This window comes from Hyperolius riggenbachi, chromosome 1, assembly GCF_040937935.1.
Source record: "Hyperolius riggenbachi isolate aHypRig1 chromosome 1, aHypRig1.pri, whole genome shotgun sequence".
In the NCBI taxonomy this organism is placed as follows: Eukaryota; Metazoa; Chordata; class Amphibia; order Anura; family Hyperoliidae; genus Hyperolius; species Hyperolius riggenbachi.
In genome coordinates this window covers 230,772,155-230,796,152 of record NC_090646.1, presented here as the reverse complement: position 1 = coordinate 230,796,152, position 23,998 = coordinate 230,772,155, and the positions used below count along the sequence as shown (strand labels likewise).

The following is a 23,998-nucleotide window of genomic DNA, read 5'->3' as shown; positions in this document are numbered from 1 at the left end:
CGTTTGTATCAGGCATGCATCAGGCTGCCATCCGGATCCGTGGGCAAAAAATAGTTAAAATTTAAATAAAAAAATGTTGGGGTCAGCAGAAGGTGCACCTGGTGCACCTGTACAATCAGGTTCCTCCGCTGTAGGCCTCACCTCCACCTCCGACATTCTGCCAAGCAGCTCCAGCACGTCTGTCACTGCTGCTCCACTCCAGACATGCTTGGCCCATGTGTCCCCATCCGAAATGGCCGCTTGGATACGCATAGGAAGTGGGGTAGAACGTCAGGTTTTTGTAGGCAGTGTGTTCTGTGCCTTCCGTTTCCCATTGATTTCTGTGTTCCGGATGGTGCTGTCAGGCTCAGGTCCGGCTCCGGTCCGGGTGCGTGGGCCAGAGATCCGGACCCAAAAAATAGCGCATGTTGGAAAAGAGTCCGGATCCGATCCGGCTCCGATACGTACGGAACGGACGCGTGTGAATGTCCGCATAGACTTTACATTGCTATGCGGAACGTACGTTCCGTTTGTACAGTATGCGGTCCGGATCAGATCCGGAAAATCCGGATAGCGAACGCTAATGTGAACCGGGCCTTATATATTAGGTATATTGTGCAACATACCTGATCTGACCTATTTTTAATATGCCACGAGACAGCACAGACTTAGGGCAGTATATGCAGACAGACTCCTCTGTAGCTGTCCGCTTGTCTGCCGATGCTAATGAGAGATATGCTCTCTTGCACAGAGGTCCCCTCGCTTGCTCGCTGCAATGCCTATGCAATGACCAGCAGATCAATCAGCGGCACTGGTGGCTGACAGTGGTGACAAGAGCAAGCGGTGCCCACTGACCGCACCATGTACTTCAAATATAGGAAGTGAACAGTGATGTCACTTCCTGTATATGGCATGGTCACTGGGCACCACTCGCTCTCGCCACAGTAAGCCAGCAGCACCGCTGATTGATCTGCAAGTCTCCATATGGTTTGCAGCAAGCGAAGGGATCTTTGTGGAGGAGATTTGAGCATGTCTCTCCTTAGCATTGTGAGCAGTGTGGGCAGGCAGCAAAAACAGCTCTGCAGTTGCCAAAATTAGTGGAGCGTCTGGCTTCAAGGCTCTGGGGAAAACAGTGTAGGCAGCCACAAGTGCGGCATAGTTTTAACTATCGGTGGTCCAGAACCGATGATTGTTTTGGATTTGGTCTAAATTGATGTTGTAACTATCCTTAATATTTCAATTTGCAAGGACCATGGTTGCACAAGTATCATTTTTTTTTCTATTAAGTGGCAGCACACCCCTCATAACAATTATAGAAAGGGTTCATTGTATGTGTGCTGTGAAATTGGGCTGGTGAGGTGTATCTGCCCTGGTAATAGTGTATTTATCATTGATGGCTTTGTTTTGAGAAACAATATTTTTGGATCTAATCTATCAATTTGTCATTGGTGCCTGCAAAACTAATTCACGTTGGCTACAACCTTCAAATTCATAAGATGGGGAAGGGGGGATGAAAATGTGCATGGGGCAAAATGGCAAGAATTGCATTGGCCCTGCATTTAATAGTTTGAAAACCAAGTAATAATTATTCAATTTTTTGTTTTACTTTAATTTGTTTTTTTATCTCAAATGTGTCTCTAAATACTATCTCAGAATCTATGAAACAAGCTAGCTACTGCACAATGTGAAAAATAGTTTTGAAGCACTAAAAGAGTATATCTGCAGTTAACTGCAGTAAGTAAAGACAGAGCAGTAAAAAGCAAATGACTTTCCAGGCTTGTGTAACATTTACATTCTGTATCAGCTGGTATGACATGATGAAATAGACTAATCATAGCTCGTTCTAATAGACTAATCATAGCTCGTTCTTACACAATGATTTCCCAAAATTACCTTCATTCTGCATGTACATTTCTATAACCAAGATCAGAACTTACTAGTCTGTTGGTGGCCTACAGACCACCAAGCCCAAGCAAGCTGCTTTAAAATGCTAAGACAAAATGGAAAATATCCAGGTGATGCTGGTAAGGAGCCAATCACAAGCCTGTCTTATTTCCAGTGAGATAATTTTCACAGGTGGCCTCCAAAAGTGATCTATCACTAATGCATTCTGGATAATCTTTATAGAGGCAATTTTAAACACATGTGTACTGCATTTGCTGGGATTAACATCTATTTCATATGAGCGTCAGTAATGCAAATGCACATATTAGTATGTTAGCATGTCAAAATACTTTCCTTTATATCACAATTCAGAATATGTATATAGTAGACATTAAAATGTATTCCTGGGAACACAAGCAGAAACCCACAATTCCCTGAAGACCAGAGTTAACCACTTCTAGAAGTTGGCAATTGAAATCTACGCCCTGTTTGGGACCTGTTATCCCTGCCAGGGCGTAGATTTGTATGACTACCGATTGTAGCACTCTCCTGTCACTTAGTGTAGTGTAGCTTAGCTGGTGGGACAGTAGGGATTAGTGTAGTGTAGTTTAGCTGGTGGAGCAGCAGGGATTAGTGTAGGGTAGGTTAGCTGGTGGGGCAGAAGGGATTAGCGTAGCACAGTGTATTTTAGCTGATGGGACAGCAGGGATTAGTGTAGTACAGTGTAGTTTAGCTGGTGGAGCAGCAGGGATTAGTGTAGTGTAGTTTAGCTTAGCTGGTGGGGTAGCAGGGAGTAGTGTAGTGTAGCAGCTGATGCAGCAGGAATTAGTGTAGTACAGTGTATTTTAGCTGGTGGGGCAGCAGGGAGTAGTATAGTGTAGTGTAGCTTGTGGGGCAGCAAGGATTAGTGTAGCACAGTGTATCTTAGCTGGTGGGGCAGCATGGGTTAGTGTAGTGTAGTTTACCTGGTGGGGCAGCAGGGATTAGTGTAGTGTAGTGTAGTGTAGTTGTAGTGTAGTGTAGTTTAGCTGGTGAGGCAGCAGAGATTAGTGTAGTGCAGTGTATTTTAGCCGGTGGGGCAGCATGGGTTAGTGTAGTGTAGTTTACCTGGTGGGGTAGCAGGGATTAGTGTAGTGCAGTGTAGTGTAGCTTAGCTGGTGGGGAAGCAGAGATTAGTGTAGTGTAGTATATCGTACCTGGTGGGGCAGCAGGGATTAGGGCAGTGTATCTTAGAGTTTTTTAGAGACAGCTCAGTGGGGGGGGGGGGGGGGGAGGTCTGTAAGACGTCCCTGCACCATAGACACACCAGGTTTAGTAATTTTCTTTCCACTAATTTTTGCCTTGTAAACCTAGTCTTATAGCCTGAAAAATATGGTAATGTGGCAGCCTGCATGTTCCTCTCAGTTTAGGTGTCATTTAAAAACAGCCTGATGCAATCATGATTCAAAATGTCCTGCCTAATATGGTACAGCATTTTACTGCTACTTTCTTATAGAAATGGTAAATTACATGATTGTAATTTTGCAATGATGCAAATGGTATGTTAATTATAGGCAAATTTATGAAACAGTAACTTGGAATCAAACACAACAGCTAATTGTCCATATTTACATGTCTAAATTGCTTTCATATTGCAGTACATAATAACAGTATTCTTTTGCCATGAAAGATCATGGGGTATATTTATTCTCAGCTGCAATCTTGGCAAGGGCTTGGTGTGTCCAAATATAAACTAACTATCTATGCAACATTTGTAAAAATCAGTAACTACCCAGTTTTTATTTTAAAGTGACACTGAAGCAAAATAAAATTATGATATAATGAATTGTATGTATAGTACAGCTAAGATATAGAGCATTAGTAGCAAAGAAAAAAAGTCTCATAGTTTCCATTACAGGAAGAGTTAAAAAAAACAAAAACTTCACTTGTTATCTATGCACAAGAGCTTCACTGATCTGTTCGACTCAACTTGTGTTGAATACAGTCATACAGTCCTTTTTTCTGAAGCACTTAAACAGCCAAGAAACAGTGAGAGATAGCTGAAGATAAGGTTTTGCTGCAAAAAACTTCAAATGGTCATTGTTTCTGATTTGTTCTACAACTTAAAAGACAGAGTGTGGTTTTAAAACTGCAACTGTGACAGAATGATGCAATGTTAAAAACAGCGATAGAACTGAAATAAAATATGAGACTTTTCTTTGGTACTAATGTTCTATTCATTATCCGTACAACACATTCAATTCATTATATCATAGGTTTTTTTTTTGCTTCAGGTTTGCTTTAAAGAGGAGCTGTCAGCCATACTATCTCAGAAAAAACACATATATAAGTAGATAAATATTTGCTCTACTTACATAACATATGCATTGTACTGCCCCACGTTTTGATTTTAGTGATTTTTCTATGGTAAAAAAACAGAAAATCCTTAAAATTCTCAATTTTAACTGCGTCTATCTTGAAGCCAATCCGGATTTCATTTCCTCCCTTACTCTCCTCTTCCTGATTGTGTATGCATTGCCCGCTCTCCTCCCAGTCATCAGGCACTCCCACCCAGCTCTGCAATAGAAAGTGCATTGTCTCAGCATGAGAAATATTGGCCAATCAGAGAGGAAAAAAGGTGTGGGAGAGGAAAACAGAAGGGAAAGAGCTTCAGCCAATCGAGCTGCATTAGTTAAGTCTGAGGGGAAAGGAAGAAGCAAAAAAAAACAAAAAAACAGTATGCCCTGCAACTTCCTTTGTGCGGCAGATGTACCAAATAAGGAGTCAGGTAAACTGGGGAATGATCATTTACCAACAAGAAAAACAACAGTGGTTTTTAACTTTTGGATTGCCTGCTTAGCATCCTTATTACTTGTTTACCAGAAAAAAATAAGAATTCATTTTTGATTTTACGCCCGACAGTTATACTTTAAGCTGTGTGGAAGAACAAATCCTATTGCATGTATAAAATAAGCAAAAAAGGGATTTGGAAGACTTAAAATGACATATATACAGTATATGGAATGACGCTGTGAGGCCTAGAGTAAGTACAATATTTCCTCTTTTGGTTATATCTATGTTTTGCCTTCCTTTCGCTTCTTTTATACTGTATTTGCCAGGTGTTTCTCCTCATTGGATAATAACAATAATAACTTTCCTCCTCAACAGTAAATACTCAACATTGTGGTCATTCCAACTTTACAATTCACCCTTTGCTCTACTTCAGCCTCCTGAATTTACATGGAATGGAAATACTAAAAACTTCAGCATTTGATTTTAATTATATGAAACACCATTTCTTCCAACTGTAAAATATTTTATTATTAATATTTAATAGAAAACAGATATTTTTTGCAGTGTACGAATCTAGACATAAATAAGTTTGGCCGCGTAACATCAGCCTGCATCCCTGCTGAATCCCATACTAAAGGGCAACTTTTATTTCCCATTTTAGGTTAATACAAGAGGAATGTAGTGCGCTGCATAATGTTAAATATAACCCTGTGTGAAAGTTACAAAGTGCTACGCATGTATCAGTACTTCTTAACATTAAAGGACAAGTATCATAAAAAGAAAAGGTTTTTTGCTAGTACTGTATAAGGTTTATCATCATTGTCATAATCACAGAGGACACTTAGCTTTGTAAAATATTTGCTTTATTCTATAAAATCTTTCAGTCAGTTCTTCTGTGTACAAAATGCAATACTATAGAAACCAGGGCTGTGAAGTCGGTACAAAAATCATCCGACTTCAACTCCGACTCCTCAGCTTATGAGACCACCGACTCCAGGTGACCAAAAATGCTCCAACTCCTCAACTTCAACTCCTTAGTCTAATACTTACCAGGGCTTGGGATCTGGTACAAAAATCATTCAACTCCAACTCCGCTCCTCAGTTTATGAAACCACCGACTCCGACTCCAGGCAACCAAAATTGCTCCAACTCCTCTACTCCGACTCCTTAGTCTAATACTTACCAGGGCTCGGGATTTGGTACAAAAATCATCCGAATCCAACTCCAGACTCCTCAGTTTACGAAACCACTCCAACCAACTCCGACTCCAGGTACTCAAAATTGTTCCAACTCCGACTCCCACAGCCCTGATAGAAACAGGACTGTGCCACACATGAAGTAGAAAAATATAGAGACTGCCATATTTATTCCTTTTTAAACAATACCAGTTGCCTGGCAGCCCTGCTGATCTATCTGGCTGCAGTAGTGTCAGAAACAAACCAGAAACAACATGCAGCTATCTTGTCAGATCTGACAACAATATCAGAAACACCTGATCTGCTTCATGCTTGTTCAGGGTCTATGGCTAAAAGCATTAGAGGCAGAGGATCAGCAGGACAGTCAGGCAACTGGTATTGCTTAAAAGGAAATAAATATGGCAGCCTCCACATCGCTCCTTAATTTGACCTTTAAATGTAGAAGCTTGAACACACACACAAAAAAACAAACTTTTACAGTCTGCTACCTACATACACCTTGATCAGAGCCTTAGAGAGAACTGTGGACTATCTCCCACTTTATGGATGCTTTCCCTATACATACACATGTGGAAAAAAGATCAAAATGTGACTCAGAGAGGAAGGCTAGCCAGCTCACATGGGTGGTCTCAATTATCAAGGTGTGAATCACTGACATTCATACCTTTTCAGCACCATTCAGAGATGTGAATTGCTATATAAGTGAAGTAATAGGTTTTCATTAAGGCAAGGTCAAAGTCTTGCAGTCCTGCACATATGAAGTGAAACACAGTAAAGCTTTACAAGACACCCACGTTGGCCGGCTTAAACCAGAAAGCAAACATTCTGGACTTTGAGATTGCAACTAAAGTAAAGGAGTAGAAGACAATTACTGCATGGTTACTGATATAAAGAGATGAGTTCACTCCAACAAACTAAATAAGCACTTTACGCTCAACAATTACCTACACATGCACACTTCCAAGGATGCAAGCAAGACCCAAATACTAGGTCATTTTAAAACATCACGAAAAATTGTAAAAATGTTAAAGGGACTCCGAGCAGTGCAGAAACTGCAGAAACTATGGAAAGATGCATATCATTTTAAAGCTCTCTTTCTCCTCTTTCCAATAATATATAAACCACCACCCTACGTCTTTTAGTTTTTGCTATTTTCGCGATTGAAATTGCCGCGGCCGCGATTTCGATCGCGAAAATAGAGAAAACTAAAAAAAAAAAAAAAAAAACTTTCCCCAGTGTCAGAAGCTCCATTCTGCTGAATGCAGCTGCTGACTTTGACAAAAAGTCGCCCTGTGTAATACAATATAACTATGGCTTGATGGATATCATTTTAAAGCTCTCTTTCTCCTCTTTCTGACGACACCTAAATCGTTGCCCTACGCCTTTTAGTTTTCTCTATTTTCAATCGCGAAAATAGCGAAAACTAAAAGGCGTAGGGCGACGGTTTATATATCATTGGAAAGAGGAGAAAGAGAGCTTTAAAATGATGTGCATCTTTCCATAGTTTCTGCACTGCTCGGAGTCCCTTTAAATGTGTATGTGTACCTATAAGATGTACATTTGATGGAGAGTAAAATGCACTATAAATTACATTTTTCCTATGCGTTCAACCAACCGGGGGTCTCAGTGCGACACTAACCCCGCAGAGCTCTCTCTCACACTAACGCAGAGCAGGGCAAAACACTTACCACAGCTTAGGGGCCATCTTCTTCCTTTCTTACTGCCAACTGCATTGTCCTTCTGGCTACCAATGTGTGCATGTGACCCGATGCATGTCAGGTGACACACACTGGCAGCCTAAGGAGGATGCAGCGGAACAGCGGGCAGCTGTAAGAAGTGAAGAGGACCAGCTCCCGGAGCTCTGACGTGTGTTGCTGCTGTGTGCTGCTCTGCATTAGTGAGAGAGGCACACATCCATGGCATGCACAAGTGCTGGTTTATTAGGGGTCCCTGCTTCTCGAGTTTCGGTTAACTGGGACTCTACTGTAATTTATAGTGCATTTTATTCTAGAACCAATGCACAAATTATATGTATGCATATACATGTATTTTAAAGGACAACTGAAGTGAGAAGAGTATTGAAGCTGCCATATTTCTTTCCTTTAAAACAATACCAGTTGCAGGGCAGCCCTACTGATCTATTTGGTTGCAGAAGTGACTAAAGAACACCAGGAAAAAGCATGAAGCTAATCTTGTCTGATCTGACAATAAAGTCAGAAACATCTGTTGCATGCTTGTTCAGGGTCTATGGCTAAAAGTATTAGAGATAGAAGATCAGCAGGACAGCCAAGCAACTGGTATTGCTTAAAAAAAATAAATGTGGCAGCCACCATATCCCTCTTGCTTCAGTTATCCTTTAACCTTTACAGTTTTTCATGATAGCGGTCCTTTAAAGAGAACCAGAGACGAAGCACCCTCATGTATTTTACCATATATATCAGTGGGAACATTAGAGAAAACACCTACCTTGCTTTCTGTTTCATTCTGCACTTCACAGCTTGCTTCTAATCAGCCATGATAAAATCCCCGACTGAGCATGCAGTCTGGCTTTGCTCAGGAATATTTATAGCTCAGTCTGTGTTCTCTCATGTCTTTTCAAGTCCAAGCCTGCCCCCTTGTGGCTCTGCTCAGGAATCATTATAGTTGAGTCATTATAGCAAAGCCAGACTGAATGCTCAGTCGGGGATTTTATCAGGTCTGCTAAGAAACAAGCTGTGCAGTGCAGAATGAAACAAAGAGCAGGGTAGGTGTTTTCTCTAATGTTCCCACGGATCTATATGGTAAAATACATGAGGGTGCTTCATCTCTGGTTCACTTTAAATGATGATGTTGTATCCTGTTGTGAAAAAAAAAAATCACATCCTTGAAACAAGTTAACTTATTGCACATTTATGCAATATAAGCCTTTGACAGCCATGCCCCCACCCTAGAAATGTAACTATAATTTATATTACAATTTATTAAAGATTTTTTTCTCCCTCTCAGTGATAAGAGACCCTGCACTGTATACAGTAGTGCTGTGTCTTCTGTGAACTTTTACCTCTCCCTCTCCACTTCATACCGAGTGCAGATTAAGGTGGCCTCACACATTACAATAAAAAGATACAATTTTACAGCAATTTGATAAAACAAACAGTTGTACCGAAATATCAAAAGTTATTTTTTTCAATATAAAATGACAGAGTGGCTGATTTTTCTGATCAATTTCATGAAAACTGAATGGCGTAGGATAGATTTTCAGTTTCTAGATTTATAGACCCAAGCAAATATTTCAGAGTTTTCAATATTTTTTTTTTCATAATTGGGGGGGGGGGGGGGGGGGGGGGGGGGGAAGATTAGCACAAGTGTGTGATACATTGGTCAGATTTTTCAAATGTTAAACTCAGTCAGACAAATTGATTGCAATTCTCAAATTGATAAGGAATATATAAAAGAAACTATGATGTGTGGCCACCTTTAGGTCTCTGTGATGAATTTCCTTCCTGGCTATGACTAGATCAGACCTGACTAGCACATGGCTGATCAGAGACATGGTAAGCAGATCACAGATTTACAAATCATTGAGTGGGGAGTTTGTTGGGCAGAAGGAAAGGTAGGAGATGTTGGCACTAACCACAGAACTCCTTTTATACTGTGTACAAGCTACAAGCGATGTGAAAGTCCTCCCTTTAGTCTGGTAGCCATTGCAATTAAATATACAGCTGGCACCTTTTTATGCCCTTTTCATTGGCTCCTGGTATTTATGGGAGGCTGTAACTTGTGTCACCACAGTTATACTAGCTAATAACATTATTTATTTTTCCAATCATTTGGCATAAACTGGCATTGTGTACTTAGCCAACGTACTGAATTAGGCATTATACTTATTTAGCATGCACAGGGATCACATGGTATAAAACAACATTTTCAAATAATTATAGTTTCTGGAAGAACAAGTGTGTGTCCCTTGGATACGGGGACCAGCTTAAAAAGGAACTGTAATAAATGCAATGAGGTTCACAGACAGCAAACTGTCAGGACCATGGTCATGACATCACACTGTGGGAGGGGTTTCACCACAATATCAGCCATAATGACCCCCCTGATGATCAATTTGAGAAAAGGTAAAGATTTCTGGTACAAAAACGGGTATCGGCTACTAACTGGAATGAAGTTCAATCCTTGGAGAAAGCACCTCTTTAATGGCCCATACACACGGGGAACAACTGTCGCCACAAACACGTGGCACGCGCATGTCTGGGCGACAGTTGGCCCGTGTGTATGAGGCGCAAACCCTGAACTGATGATTGAAAAGTTCAATCGCAACTTCTGTCTCCACAACTGTCACTAGTCCACCACGCGTACTGCGTGTGTATGTGCGGACTAGCAACAGGGACCCACAGCCAGAAGGGGGCTTCCGGCGGGGAGGGGGCGAAACTTTCAGCGACAGCTTTTGCCGCATCTCTGTCCCTCTGTCCCTACGCGTGTACAGCTGCCGCACAAAGGGACCTGGCGACGAACTGTCGCTGCTTTTTTTTTCCTCTCTTGTCTGCAACATTTGTGCCTCATGTGTATGAGGCTTAAAAGACTACTGTATATACCAAAGAGCAGCATACTTGAGCTGCCGTATCTGTCCCATCTGACAATTGACAGTACAAGAGCCTAGATTCAAGCTAAACCTAGTGAATGAATGGCCCTCCTGAATCTTCTAGGAAACACCCGATTTATACAATGGCTGCTTCCATCACTGCCTAGTCTTACAGGTGTTTTGCTTTCCAGAGTCCCTTTAAGATTTACTTTGCTCTAATTTCAGTATAAAAAAGCAATCTGCCTTCTGGGGCTGTTCCAGTACATCAGGTTTTAATAGATGACACCTGTTCTCCAGTGCAGCCATAAAGGTAGAGCACATATTGCATATACATTCCACTGATGATTGCTCCAATTGTCCTGGAGGCCACTTTCTGATTATCCAAAGCTTCCAGGAAGTGTAATAAAATATAGTAGGAAAGAAAACAGTTATATTTAAGCTGTTTATATAGTTTATAATAAAAGCAAAAAATACACTATACAGACAACACAGATCAATGCCGTTCTACAATCGTCAAGAGAAAAAGACCACAATACATAAAACTTGTTGAGCTATCCCATGCAGTTAAAAGTAATTTCTGGGTGGGAAAATTTGTCTCATAAGTAATAAAACCCCATGTAAGTCTCTAAACACTAAACTAAAATTCACGTAGGAAAATCAGACAGTGTAATGATAACAGACAACCTAAGAGTCTGCCAGCTGAAATAAACGAATCCCACGCAGAACATATGCAGAGTATATTGACTTGAGCATGGGTGGATCCCAGGACCAATGACTAACCTTCATCAGAAGGGCAAAGGAAAATCATTCTCAAGTGGCACAGAACATGTCTAGACCTTGTTCCTTGGTTCACAGAAAGTGTCCACGTGGCATCTCTTAAAGGTGTTTTGGACTACCAATGATATTATAGAGAGAGTTACTGATTTTACAGATTGCTTAAAGGGACTCCGAGCACCTCTCATGGGTATGCCTTTAAAGCAACTCCGACCAGTACTGCAAAGTACTTAAAGATGCATACCTTTCTGTAGCTTGTGCTCTCCTCTTTCATTTGATGCCTGAATCGCCGTTCCACGCCAAATAGTTTTTGTTCTATTTCAATTTAAAAATCGCGGCTGCCATCTTGGCTAGGTTATAACTTCTGGGACACCCCTGTCTTCTCTCTTTGAGAAGTGCATCACTGTAATGAATCAGAAAGAGGAAGTGACACGCATGGCCATTGCAAGGGGCTCCTCCAGAGGGGTCAAAGCACGACTTGTTGGAAGGCGTCTGGCTTAAAGGCATGCCCATGAGAGGTGCTCAGAGTCCCTTTAACAGCAGCAATGCTAAGTCTAAAACCTCTTTCTTACTGAATGCTGAAAAACTGATGCAGTTTAAAGAGGAATTGTAACCAAGGATTGAACTTCATTCCAATCAGTAGGTGAAACCCACTTTACCATGAGAATTTTTTTCCTTTTCTCAAATGGATCATCAGGGGGGTCTGTATGGCTGATATTGTGGTAAAACCCCTCCCACAGTGTGATGTCAGCACCCAGGTACTGACATCACACTGAGGGAGCCTTGTTGCACTGTGGGAAATAACAGCCGTTTCCAACTGCCAAGCAAGCAGCATCTCTTTCCACAGACATCACCTGCCAGCAGTACAGATATCGCCTTGTGATGCATTTCAGAATGTAAATCAGGGAGAGGAAAGATTTTACAATGGGCAAATACTGACTAAATAATTTATAAATAATTATTGTAAAAGCACTATTTTTTCATTACGTTATTTTCACTGCAGGTCCTTTTTAACTGATAAGTTGTTCTACTGCACTGAATTGTGAAAAATGCAAATAATGTGAACTGACCCATAGGGAAACACAGACATTGGACTGCATATTAGTTGTCTGCTCAGTTATAACTAAGAGCAACTGATACAGTTTGAATGGACCACAAGCCCACCTTGCTCCAGAAAAGAGCAGGTTTCATCCAGCAGGACTGAGGGGCTTTTGAGTGCAGCTTCTGTAATTTGCCTCCTGAGACCTATGACTATTGTGGGAACTGTGACCCTTTTTCTTTGCTACTTCAGGGCAGTGTGGTTTGTGGTTAGCCCACATTAAACATCTATTTTGCATTAAACATCTATTTTGCAAACAGAGTTTTACCCTTATTCTGAACAGGATTTGTGTGTATTAAAGAGAATCTGTATTGTTAAAATCGCACAAAAGTAAACATACCAGTGTGTTAGGTGACATCTCCTATTACCCTCTGTCACAATTTCGCCGCTCCCCGCCGCATTAAAAGTAGTCAAAAACAGTTTTAAAAAGTTTGTTTATAAACAAACAAAATGGCCACCAAAACAGGAAGTACAATAAAAAGAAGAAGGAGTTGATTGGCACAAGATGCTTGCAGACTGTAGACAGGCAGGGGGTAGCAGGTCACTCTAGCTGTGCCTCCAGACAAATGAAACTATAATCCACAGAAGTAGAACAAAAAGCATCCGGGCACCAGCAGCAGCAATGATGCTTAGTAAACCTTTATTCCATCCCCATACCGCATGACATACAAGTGCAATGCCTAACGTCGTTTCACAGGATAAACCTGCTTCCTCAGAGGCAACCTCAGGGTTATTGGTTGCCTCTGAGGAAGCAGGTTTATCCTGTGAAACGACGTTAGGCATTGCACTTGTATGTCATGCGGTATGGGGATGGAATAAAGGTTTACTAAGCATCATTGCTGCTGCTGGTGCCCGGATGCTTTTTGTTCTACTTCTGTGCAAAACAGGAAGTAGATTGATGTACAATATGTCCACACACATAGAAAATACTGCTGCTGGTGCCCGGATGCTTTTTGTTCTACTTCTGTGCAAAACAGGAAGTAGATTGATGTACAATATGTCCACACACATAGAAAATACATCCATACACAAGCAGGCTGTATACAGCTTTCCTTTTGAATCTCAAAAGATCATGTATGTGTTTACCTTCTGTCCCCTGCTTCTCTCATGCACTGAACATTACAGGCTTCCTGCAGACAGCTCTGCCTGTGCCTGTGTTTGTAATTCCTCAGTATGTGTCAGCCAGCTACTTTCACAGCCTAACAGAGGAGGATTTTTATCCAGCTATCTTCTATCACTGATAAGATAGCAGAGAAGCTGCTGGCTTCTGTAAATAAAACACACACTGGAGTGTGCATAGAGGAACAGACCAGCAGGAAGAACTTGGCAGCCTTCCAGACACAGGCCGACAAGTCTGACAGGGGAAAGATACATTGATTTATTACAGAGACCGTGATAGTACAAAGTGCTGCAGTAAGCCAGAACAGATTAGAATAGGTTTAGGAACTTGTAGGATGGAAGAAAAAACGTTGTAATTTTTGTTACAGAGTCACTTTAAGTACCATTGAATGGTAGCACATTTTATAAGTGGAATTATCCACTCACTGCCTCAGAGTTGCAGCTATTGACTTTGATTCACCCGCACAAAGGGAAAAGCAATTCAACCTGTATCATCCTGCATAAGATTTGCACTAAATTTTATTTATTTATTTATTTAGCTAAACGAAATGAATGAAGAAGCCTGCAGTTTATTAGCAGGTAAATTACATAGCTTTGCTTTTACATTTTTGCTTTTTACTATTGGTCGATTTTGCACACTTTTTCATGACCGTCCCAGTTCCTTTTTCCACTGCAGTGAGTGGAGGCAGTATGGTTGTGGTATGATTTAACGTGCGAGTGACTGCAGTTACTTACCTATATAAACGGTTAATTTATTTATCCATGCTCTTTCTAGTTCAATAAATTGTTACATAGTGGTGTTTTGAATACACTTAGCGCTTTTTTGATTACTAAAACATAATGTCTTAATGAGTAATGTCCTATCTGTATAATATTGGACAAACAGGGCCAATATTATTGGCCAATGTTATACAGACAGTATAGCACTCACTGAACACCCAGACGTGCCACGCTTAGACTAGTCAGCACTCCATCTCTTCATGTAAAGCACAAAAAACGTGCATCTTGTGAAATATGTGCCTATGCTATTTTTTACATAAGGAAAGAATGATATTGATGGTATTCCTTTTCTTGTGGAATGACGGCTTTTTTGTTTTTGTTTACTTTTGTTTATTTATTCTGGCTGCATGGGAGCGGCCATCTTGTTAATGATGTAAGCACTATAGTGATCACGGTTTCATGTGATCAATACGAAATCTAATTTGAGCAATATTCACCTGTCCTACTATCCTTCCTTAGTGCCCCTGAGCCCCAATGTTATTTTGCTACCTGGGTTTCAACTCAGATCTCCATGTTTCTGTCTCTGCATTCACTGCTGATGAGTCACAGGCTTTGTTGAGACACTTGATACCTTCCAGCAACACTGTTTCTGGGCTCCCTGTCTCTGAACCTTATTTGCATTAAATAGTGCCCACAGCTGCTGTGCATTTTAAAGACTCTGAACACATTCAGAGGCCTACCAGTTCATCAAGGTTTTGAGATTCCTGGCTACGTTACCTGTATTCCTGACCTGGTCACCTTGTTCCTGCTGTTCCCGACCCTTGTCCAGAATCTGTTCCTGCCTGCCCTGTGATACTCTAGTTGAATACCTGTTGTGATGTGGTTTGTCCTGATCTCGACTTGTCTAGACCACAAGTTGATCGCTGCCTGTGCTTGACCTTGGCTAGTCTTAATCTGGTTTATAGTTACCAGCCTGCTTTCTGCCTGCACTCTCTTAGTGGTATCATCTATTCTCTATTTCATTGGTGGTGCAGTCCTGTGAGTCGGCAGCAAAGTCTGTCGCCCACTAGGGGTTCCAGTCCATCATCCCATGCAGGGTGCTCTTGTGAAGACCAGTAGCCACTTAGACACCATACCCTGGGCGAGCCCACACTTACCACCAGTGCAAGGGTCAACAGTATACCAGACAATACCCTCATCAGAGCCTAAAAATCAGCTACTGATTTTATGTCAGACTAAAAATCAGCTACTGATTTTATGTCAGACTATGGCCTCAATTCACTAAGCTTATCTCCTGTCTTTAATAACGTTTCTAGAGTTATCACCATGGTGATAAGGCATGGAGCATTTAGGAAACATTTTACCTCAGGAAAACATAACGTTAACTCTTCAATCCTTAAAATAACTCCAGAATTCTAAAGTTAAAGACAGGCTGTTAATTAACTGCGTGTGAAAATAACTACAGAGGAGGTAACTTAAGGAATGAAGAGATAAGATAACTCTCTCACTGCGTGGTGGCAAGTTATCTCTTGCTTTATTATCTCCAGCATGATCTTAGTGAATTGAGGCCTATGTCACATAATGGCATTTTCCCCCATAGCACCAATGTTGGACATCGTCCGGCATAGGAATAACTGGCTGCCACTGGATGGTGCTGTTGCCAAAAAAAATCTTATCTCTGTCCTTGTCAGATACTCTGATCATTGCCAGCACCCTCTGACTCTCTCTCCTGCCTCTCAACTGCATTTATGCAGAGATTGTGGTGGCGCTGTTGACAGTTCAAGTCCAGCACAGCAACCTACTATGTGGATCAAAGTGTTGGACAAAGTCTGACACTTTGATCCTCTGTAACAGCACTGAGTGCTGTGTAATAGCCAAATTACTCTGGTGCTTGTGCAAGTAGGAGGGGCTAATCCATGGCAGCTGGTGCTGGCCTCACCCCACCATTGATGCTGCCCTCCATCACTGATGCTACCTATGGAGCCCCCCAATGCCTGTGCCCTAGTCCTTTTTCCCAATCACCCACATCCCCCCCAGCACCCTGAAAAAAACAGATGCTGGCGGGGCCTGGGTGATTGGGGAAAATAATTGAAAAGAGTTAAATGGAGAATTGTTCATTTTTCAGTGCACTTACACTGCCTATGGGCAAATCACAGTACATGGGCTTTGCCAGACCTGCCCAAGCAACTACCCCCATAACACAGAATCACTTGTCCTACTATACTCAGTGACTCCCAGTACAAATGACCTATGCTACTATCCTCAGTGCCCCCCCTAAACCTCATTAGCCTGTCCTACTATCACTATCCTCAGTACTCTCCAACCTCAAACACATATCCTACTATCCTCAGTGACCAGCAACCCCAATTGCCTTGTCCTACTCAAGCCAAAAGTCTAACCTGTGCTGTATCCAAGAAGCACCAATTTTTTACCATGTGCAGAAGGTTTTAAACTCGAGCTCACACTAAAACATTTGCATATAGTATGATCTCAAGAATACACAAAAGGAAAGTGAACCATATTTCAGTCTGTACAAACTACATTTAGCCAGACCTAAAAGGACGTTCCCTGCTGGGCTTGAATGTAGGAAGCCTACAGGTGCATAAAGTCTTTTTGTTCTTGTTTATGCTCTTGGCAGTTGTTAGATAGATTGATCTCTGAAGCAGATGAAACTCTGTTTTATGGTCTCTGAAATGGAACAAGCATTGTGCAATTGAAATAACATGCCCCTAAAATGTCATTGCCAAGTCACAGTGTGGTAAATCGATCCAGCAGATCAGTTACAAAACCAGTCACTGAACAAGAGTTTTAAGACAGTTTCATGCTTTACAGTGCAGTTACACAGTGTGACACAAGGCAAACACAGGAGAGCTGGTATAATCGGGAGAAAAAAGAAAGATCAGTTCTCATATGTAGTGAAGACAACATTAACCTCTTAAGGACCATAGGCTTACACCCCACTAGTGACCAGGCATTTTTTTTACGATTCAGTGCTCTGCAGCTTTAAGAGCTCGCTGCTGAGCCATATAACTTAGCACACAATTACCCCCCCCCCCCCCCCGTTTCTTCCCACCAACAGAGCTTTCTGTTGGTGGGCTACGATTGCTGCTGCAGGCTTCATTTTTTAATAAATGTATTTATTTTTAATCATCTATTCCCCCCCCCCCCCCCCAAAAAAAAGGGAAAAATAAGCAGTGAAAAAAAAGGTTTGCTGACTAAATAGGGACAGCTTAGACCGTTAAAAGTACTCTAGTCCATCCGGTGAAAAGAAAGTATAGGTACAAAAATCTTTAAGCGGACCTGAACTAAAAAAGGCGTTATTCCTCATATACAGTGGTTTGCAAAAGTATTTGGCCCCCTTGAAGTTTTCCACATTTTGTCATATTACTGCCACAAACATGAATTAATTTTATTGGAATTCCACGTGAAAGACCAATACAAAGTGGTGTACATGTGAGAAGTGGAACTAAAATCATACATGATTCCAAACATTTTTTACAAATAAATAACTGCAAAGTTGGGTGTGCGTAATTATTCAGCCCCCTTTGGTTTGAGTGCAGTCAGTTGCCCGTAGACATTGCCTGATGAGTGCTAATGACTAAATAGAGTGCACCTGTGTGTAATCTAATGTCAGTACAAACATAGCTGCTCTGTGACAGCCTCAGAGGTTGTCTAAGAGAATATTGGGAGCAACAACACCATGAAGTTCAAAGAACACACCAGACAGGTCAGGGATAAAGTTATTGAGAAATTTAAAGCAGGCTTAGGCTACAAAAAGATTTCCAAAGCCTTGAACATCCCACGGAGCACTGGTCAAGCGATCATTCAGAAATGGAAGGAGTATGGCACAACTGTAAACCTACCAAGACAAGCCGTCCACCTAAACTCACAGGCCGAACAAGGAGAGCAGTGATTAGAAATGCAGTCAAGAGGACCATGGTGACTCTGGACAAGCTGCAGAGATCTACAGCTCAGGTGGGGGAATCTGTCCATAGGACAACTATTAGTCGTGCACTGCACAAAGTGGGCCTTTAAAGAGTGCCAAGAAGAAAGCCATTGTTAACAGAAAAGCATAAGAAGTCCTGTTTGCAGTTTGCCACAAGCCATGTGGGGGACACAGCAAACATGTGGAAGAAGGTGCTCTGGTCAGATGAGACCAAATGGAACTTTTTGGCCAAAATGTAAAACGCAATGTGTGGCAGAAAACTAACACTGCACATCACTCTGAACCCACCATCCCCACTGTCAAATATGGTGGTGGCAGCATCATGCTCTGGGGGTGCTTCTCTTCAGCAGGGACAGGGAAGCTGGTCAGAGTTGGTGGGAAGATGGATGGAACCAAATACAGGGCAAACTTGGAAGAAAACCTCTTGGAGACTGCAAAAGACTTGAGACTGGGGCGGAGGTTCACCTTCCAGCAGGACAACGACCCTAAACAAAGACAGGGCAACAATGGAATGGTTTAAAACAAAACATATCCATGTGGTAGAATGGCAAAGTCCAGATCTAAATCCAATCGAGAATCTGTGACAAGATCTGAAAACTGCTGTTCACAAACGCTGTCCATCTAATCTGACTGAGCTGGAGCTGTTTTGCAAAGAAGAATGGGCAAGGATTTCAGTCTGTAGATGTGCAAAGCTGGTAGAGACATACCCTAAAAGACTGGCAGCTGTAATTGCAGCAAAAGGTGGTTCTACAAAGTATTGACTCAGGGGGCTAAATAATTACACACACCCCACTTTGCAGTTATTTTTTTTTATATATTTGGAATCATGTATGATTTTCGTTCCACTTCTCACATGTACACCACTTTGTATTGGTCTTTCACCGTGGAATTCCAATAAAATTGATTCATGTTTGTGGCAGTAATATGACATAATGTAGAAAACTTCAAGGGGGCCGAATACTTTTGCAAACCACTGTAATTGCCTAAGAAATTCACTTCTCTGTGTTCTGTATTTGTTTCTGCAACTCAACCTGTCTAATTAGGTCTTATCAGCAACTGTGAAAAGTCTGCAGGAGAGCTCTTTAGATGCAGCTCTTCATATAGTAAACAATGAAGCTTAATCTTTTCTGTGCCTTCTGCAAATGTGAAACCAAATAAAACCTCAGGGTGTTTTTAGTTTTTCCATTCAATCATAATGATTTTTTTTTTTACATAAAGGTTATGATGTTGTGGCTAATCCTTTGGAGCAGAGAGGAAGTTCTGAGTTTTGTTCCACTTTAAGCAAGATTTGAATGTTATACAAAATTGCTGGGCCACACTGTATCTAGAGCTCATTTTAATCACTGCTCAGTCTGCACTTTTATAGGTTTGATTTGATTTTTGGATGATTACCATAGTTTAGTTTGTGAGGTAGGATTGTTGTTAATGTTTTTTTATTTCTCAAGACACTGTCACTATGCACTAATCGAAAAAGAAATTGACCAAACATTATTATAAGTGATCGCTTCTAAAGACTTTTTGATGCTCGTTTGAGCAAACAGTTTGTTTCATTTTGCATTAAGATGTACCAATGTCTTGTTGATCTTTTCCTACCGACAAAAGAGTTCTGAAAAAAGTGTTATAATTGGGTGCTGATTAATAATGTAGTATAAATGCAGCACTACTGATTAGAATACTGACATGTGATCTTCAGTATGTGCTGATACTGTGCTTCAAACAAACTAGAGAGTGTATACTGATCTCTCACTTCTAGAGACTCTCCATACTTCTCTATACAAAACAATAGAGCAATATGTAACTATCCAAAACAATAAGGAAATCTGGGTGTTTCAAGTCCTACCCCATACAGCCATATTAATCCATGCCATGGAATGACGAGGATCAACTAATCCAAAACAGTCTGTATGCATGTTGGATTATCTAGGCTCTGTTATATTAACAAGCTAGCACATCATTGTATTCCAGCAGTTCTGGAGTTGTGTTTAGCTATCAGGGACAACAAAGGAATGATTTGCATATTCAGCAGTGATGCACTGTGGAACACCTCAGAACTCACTCCAACCTGAATAATAGCAAATACCTGGCAACATTCTGTTTTGCATAGCATTTTAGTAAGTAGGCTTTTTGGTCTCTTTTAGCCTCTTACACACTCCTAGGAGTTCTGGTTCACCGTCAGCTTGATGGGCAATCTGTACTTCACTATCATAATCTGTTTCTGTGTTTTCCTTATCATCCCTGTGCATGTTTTAGAAGCAATTCAGCACACACTGAGAATGGAAGAGTAAATACTAGAGACAGACAATTCTTACTATAAATAGTAGGAGTTACAACCATGCATGCTAAAACAGGGCCAAAGTGATTCATGCAAATATAGTACTGATCATGGCTTCTTTTTAAGACTTTTAAAATACTCTTAACCATAAGGAAATCATGACTTCATTTTTGCAATGTTCCCATGCCCTTTTGAAACAGGAAGTATTCAAAAAGTATAAATGTTTTGCCAATGCCTTAATATACTGTGAAGGATTATTTCTCCATGAATAATTAGGATGAATGAACCAAGGATATATATATATATAACATATATATATAGATATATAGATATAGATATATATAGATATATAGAGATATATATAGAGAGATATATATAGATATAGATATATAGAGAGAGAGATATATATATATATATATATATATATATATATATATATATATATATATATATAGATAGATAGATAGATAGATAGATAGATAGATAGATAGATAGATAGATAGATAGATAGAGAGAGAGAGAGAGAGAGAGAGAGAGAGAGAGAGATATATATATATATATATATATAGATATAGATATATATATATATATATATATAGATATATAGAGATATATATATATATATATATATATATATATATATATATATATATATATATATATATATATATAGATAGATATATAGAGAGATATATATATATATATATATATATATATATATATATATATATAGAGAGAGAGAGAGAGAGAGAGAGAGATAGATAGATAGATAGATAGATAGATAGAGAGAGAGAGATATATCTCAATATCAAAGAAATAATTTGCTTTTGCGGCATTGGAAATATTTCCTTTGCCACAGTGAGGATTAACTTTCACACCACACTTCTGGGTCAGCACTGTTAGAATGAATAACCTTTTTATGAAATGGATTGGTTTTGCCTTCTTTTCATCCTCAACCCACTAAACTGTTAAAATGATCCTGTAGCCAGAAAACACACACACATAAAGCCTCTGCTACAATACTGTAGGCAGTAGAAACTTGTACATGATCACTCTCTGGCGTCCCTGTGATCTCGACGCTGATACTTGGGCGCACGATGCAGCCAGTATATGGCTTATCCTGCTGCTACTCCCGCTTCCAGTTCCCGGCGGCGTTAGATACTATTCCCCCTCTAGGTCCATGTGGATAGTGGGGAATTATGTAATTCGGCTTCCAGCTATTGCTAGTGGCCGAATTGCAGTGTTTTAAAAGTAACTTCCACTCCGTCTTCTGGTGGGGCCAAAGTTACTCACTGCGCACCGCTATAGCCGTAATTCCTATTACGGTCTATAGTGGCGCTGGCTGCACCGAAATCTCCTGCGCTGTTATTACAGTGCTCGAGACTCTGTGCTTGCAATGTTGTTTTTAATAATATTGCATCATTCTGTCACAGGACTGTATTCGACCCGGCGGTCGAAGAGCTCAGAGAAGTTCTTTTGCATACAGAACACCTGCAGTCTTAACTCTTCCTCTACTGGAAAACAATATGAGACTCTCCTTTGCTACTAATGTTCCATGTCGTAGCTGTACTACACATACGATTCATTATATCATAAGTTTATATTTACTTCAGGTTTGCTTTAAGTAAAAATAACGTAGGAATGGCAGAAAGCTCTTGTAATTGTCAAGTGAAGTTTACAAACCTGGAAACTACAGTACAGACATCTCACCACAAGAGGAGCGAGAAATAGAACAAGCATCAGGAGGCCTGAAGCAGAATCTACCAAAAACTTGCATATTAGTCTTCTGCAGAGCAACTCTTGAATTTTACTTTGACAGAATAGAATATGGTAGCCCAATAAGTACAAATAGTATATATTTTTTTAATTTTTTTTATAACCAATGTACATATATTTATGATGGAACAAAACATTCAAGTATGAACATATACGTTAACATGTAACATTATCTGTCTATTTGCAACGAATGCACAGCAAGCAGAAACATGTCCATGTGTTTTTGTTAAGCAGTCTTTAAAAATAAAGATTTAGTGAATGGGGAGACATTACCTCACAGGCTTCCTGCCCTGTAGCAAATTTTCAAGACTTTTTTCATAATGTTCAGCTACCACCACCAGCCTCTCTGCGTAGGAAACACAGGATCAATCAGAGACATGAACATTTATTAGACATATAGGCAACAGGCTAACTAGGCAGAACAAAATAATCATCTCCTACTAATCAAAATACAATTCAGATAGTGCAGGATATGACATTAACAGCCAGAAACTTCTGGAGAATGTTAATGAAATAAAGCTGAAAATTCAAATGTGCTTGCTATGAAAGGGAAATTTATACCAGTCTTGTGGAGATAAATGGACAGAAACATAAGCACACAGACAAAAAGACTAGAGTGTATATCCACCCTAAAGTGATGTCATAATTAATGTTTTAGGATCGTAATTTGTTTCCAATTTTTTGTAAACACAACAAGTGATACCTAACAACTAAGCAGTCTGTTACTTCATAATATCATCATCATCTAATCTGATGTGTATTTTGAAATTAACCAAAGTTTATGATAGATAGAGTATATATATATATATATATATATATATATATATATATATATATATAGATAGATAGATAGATAGATAGATAGATAGATAGATAGATAGATAGATAGATAGATAGATAGATAGATAGATAGATAGATAGGAGAGAGACACCATATCAGTATGCAAGGTCCATGAAATAAAGTTGAATCTACAAGAGAGGGGTAAAAATCATTCCCCTCTCCTTCAAAGATCCCATCCCTATCAGGTTCTGTTCGCACTAGAGCGGAGAATGGACTTTCTTTGTCCGTTCTCCGCTCACTGCTAAGCGAAGAGTGAACGGGTCCTATGTGTTACATTGGAGCCATTCACACTTATCACACTGTGACGGATCCGTGGCAATAAGCAGACCGCACTTCTGTGCAGTCTGACATGATCCTGAGCCAGCCGGATGCGTCCCCCATAAAGCCTATAGAGGTAACGCATCTGCCCTGGTCTCAAGCCGGATCACTGAGGATATTATATTGCCCACTCCCCCTGGCCACATGTGATTCGGAAGCAAGTGGGAAAACAGCCTCAAGAACAAGTGGCTTTTTTTCACCTTGTGGTAGGGAAGGTGGGGGCAAGTACTTCCCCATGCATGAGGAGTAGGTCTTGGGGAAGGAGGGGCTTCTAGTGGAATTTGGAAGACCGCTTTAATATGAAAAGGCCCTTAGCCCTTCAAAGAAGATAAATACCATATCTGTTGGGAACTCAGAGAAGACTCTTCTAAATTCCATTGGTATTTTCTGAACCAACTTATTTTTTCTACTAGGATAATAATGAACTACACCATATCTGATTCTATAAAACAAAAACAGTAAAATGAAAATACCAAGTAAAAAGTGAAATCTCACAATATTACATAGTTTGGGAGTTTACAAAGTAATTGTATAGAAGTAATAGATAACATCTGCTCTCAGGGTTAGTCCACATTGCTCAGCTATGTCTGCTTGAATGCATCAGCTCATGACCGGCTTTGTTACTCTTTAGTTAGTGCCACAAGTGGAGGAATATCCTGTTATAGAAGTAGAGCAGTCCAGCATTTCCACTTGCCTTAGTTTTTCCAAACCCTTCCCAACCACTTTAATGATTAC

At 40.3% G+C, this 23,998-nt stretch overlaps 1 protein-coding gene across 4 annotated transcripts in view; it reads right to left on the bottom strand.

Annotated features, from left to right (window-relative positions):
- TBCK (TBC1 domain containing kinase) overlaps window positions 1-23,998 on the bottom strand; it is a 330,567-nt gene that overhangs the window by 285,875 nt on the left and 20,694 nt on the right. For all 4 annotated transcript variants that reach the window (XM_068231246.1, XM_068231264.1, XM_068231255.1 and 1 more), the window contains one exon: window positions 22,378-22,450. In XM_068231246.1, the coding sequence (XP_068087347.1) occupies window positions 22,378-22,450 (73 nt within the window). The remainder of the gene's footprint in view (window positions 1-22,377; window positions 22,451-23,998) is intronic.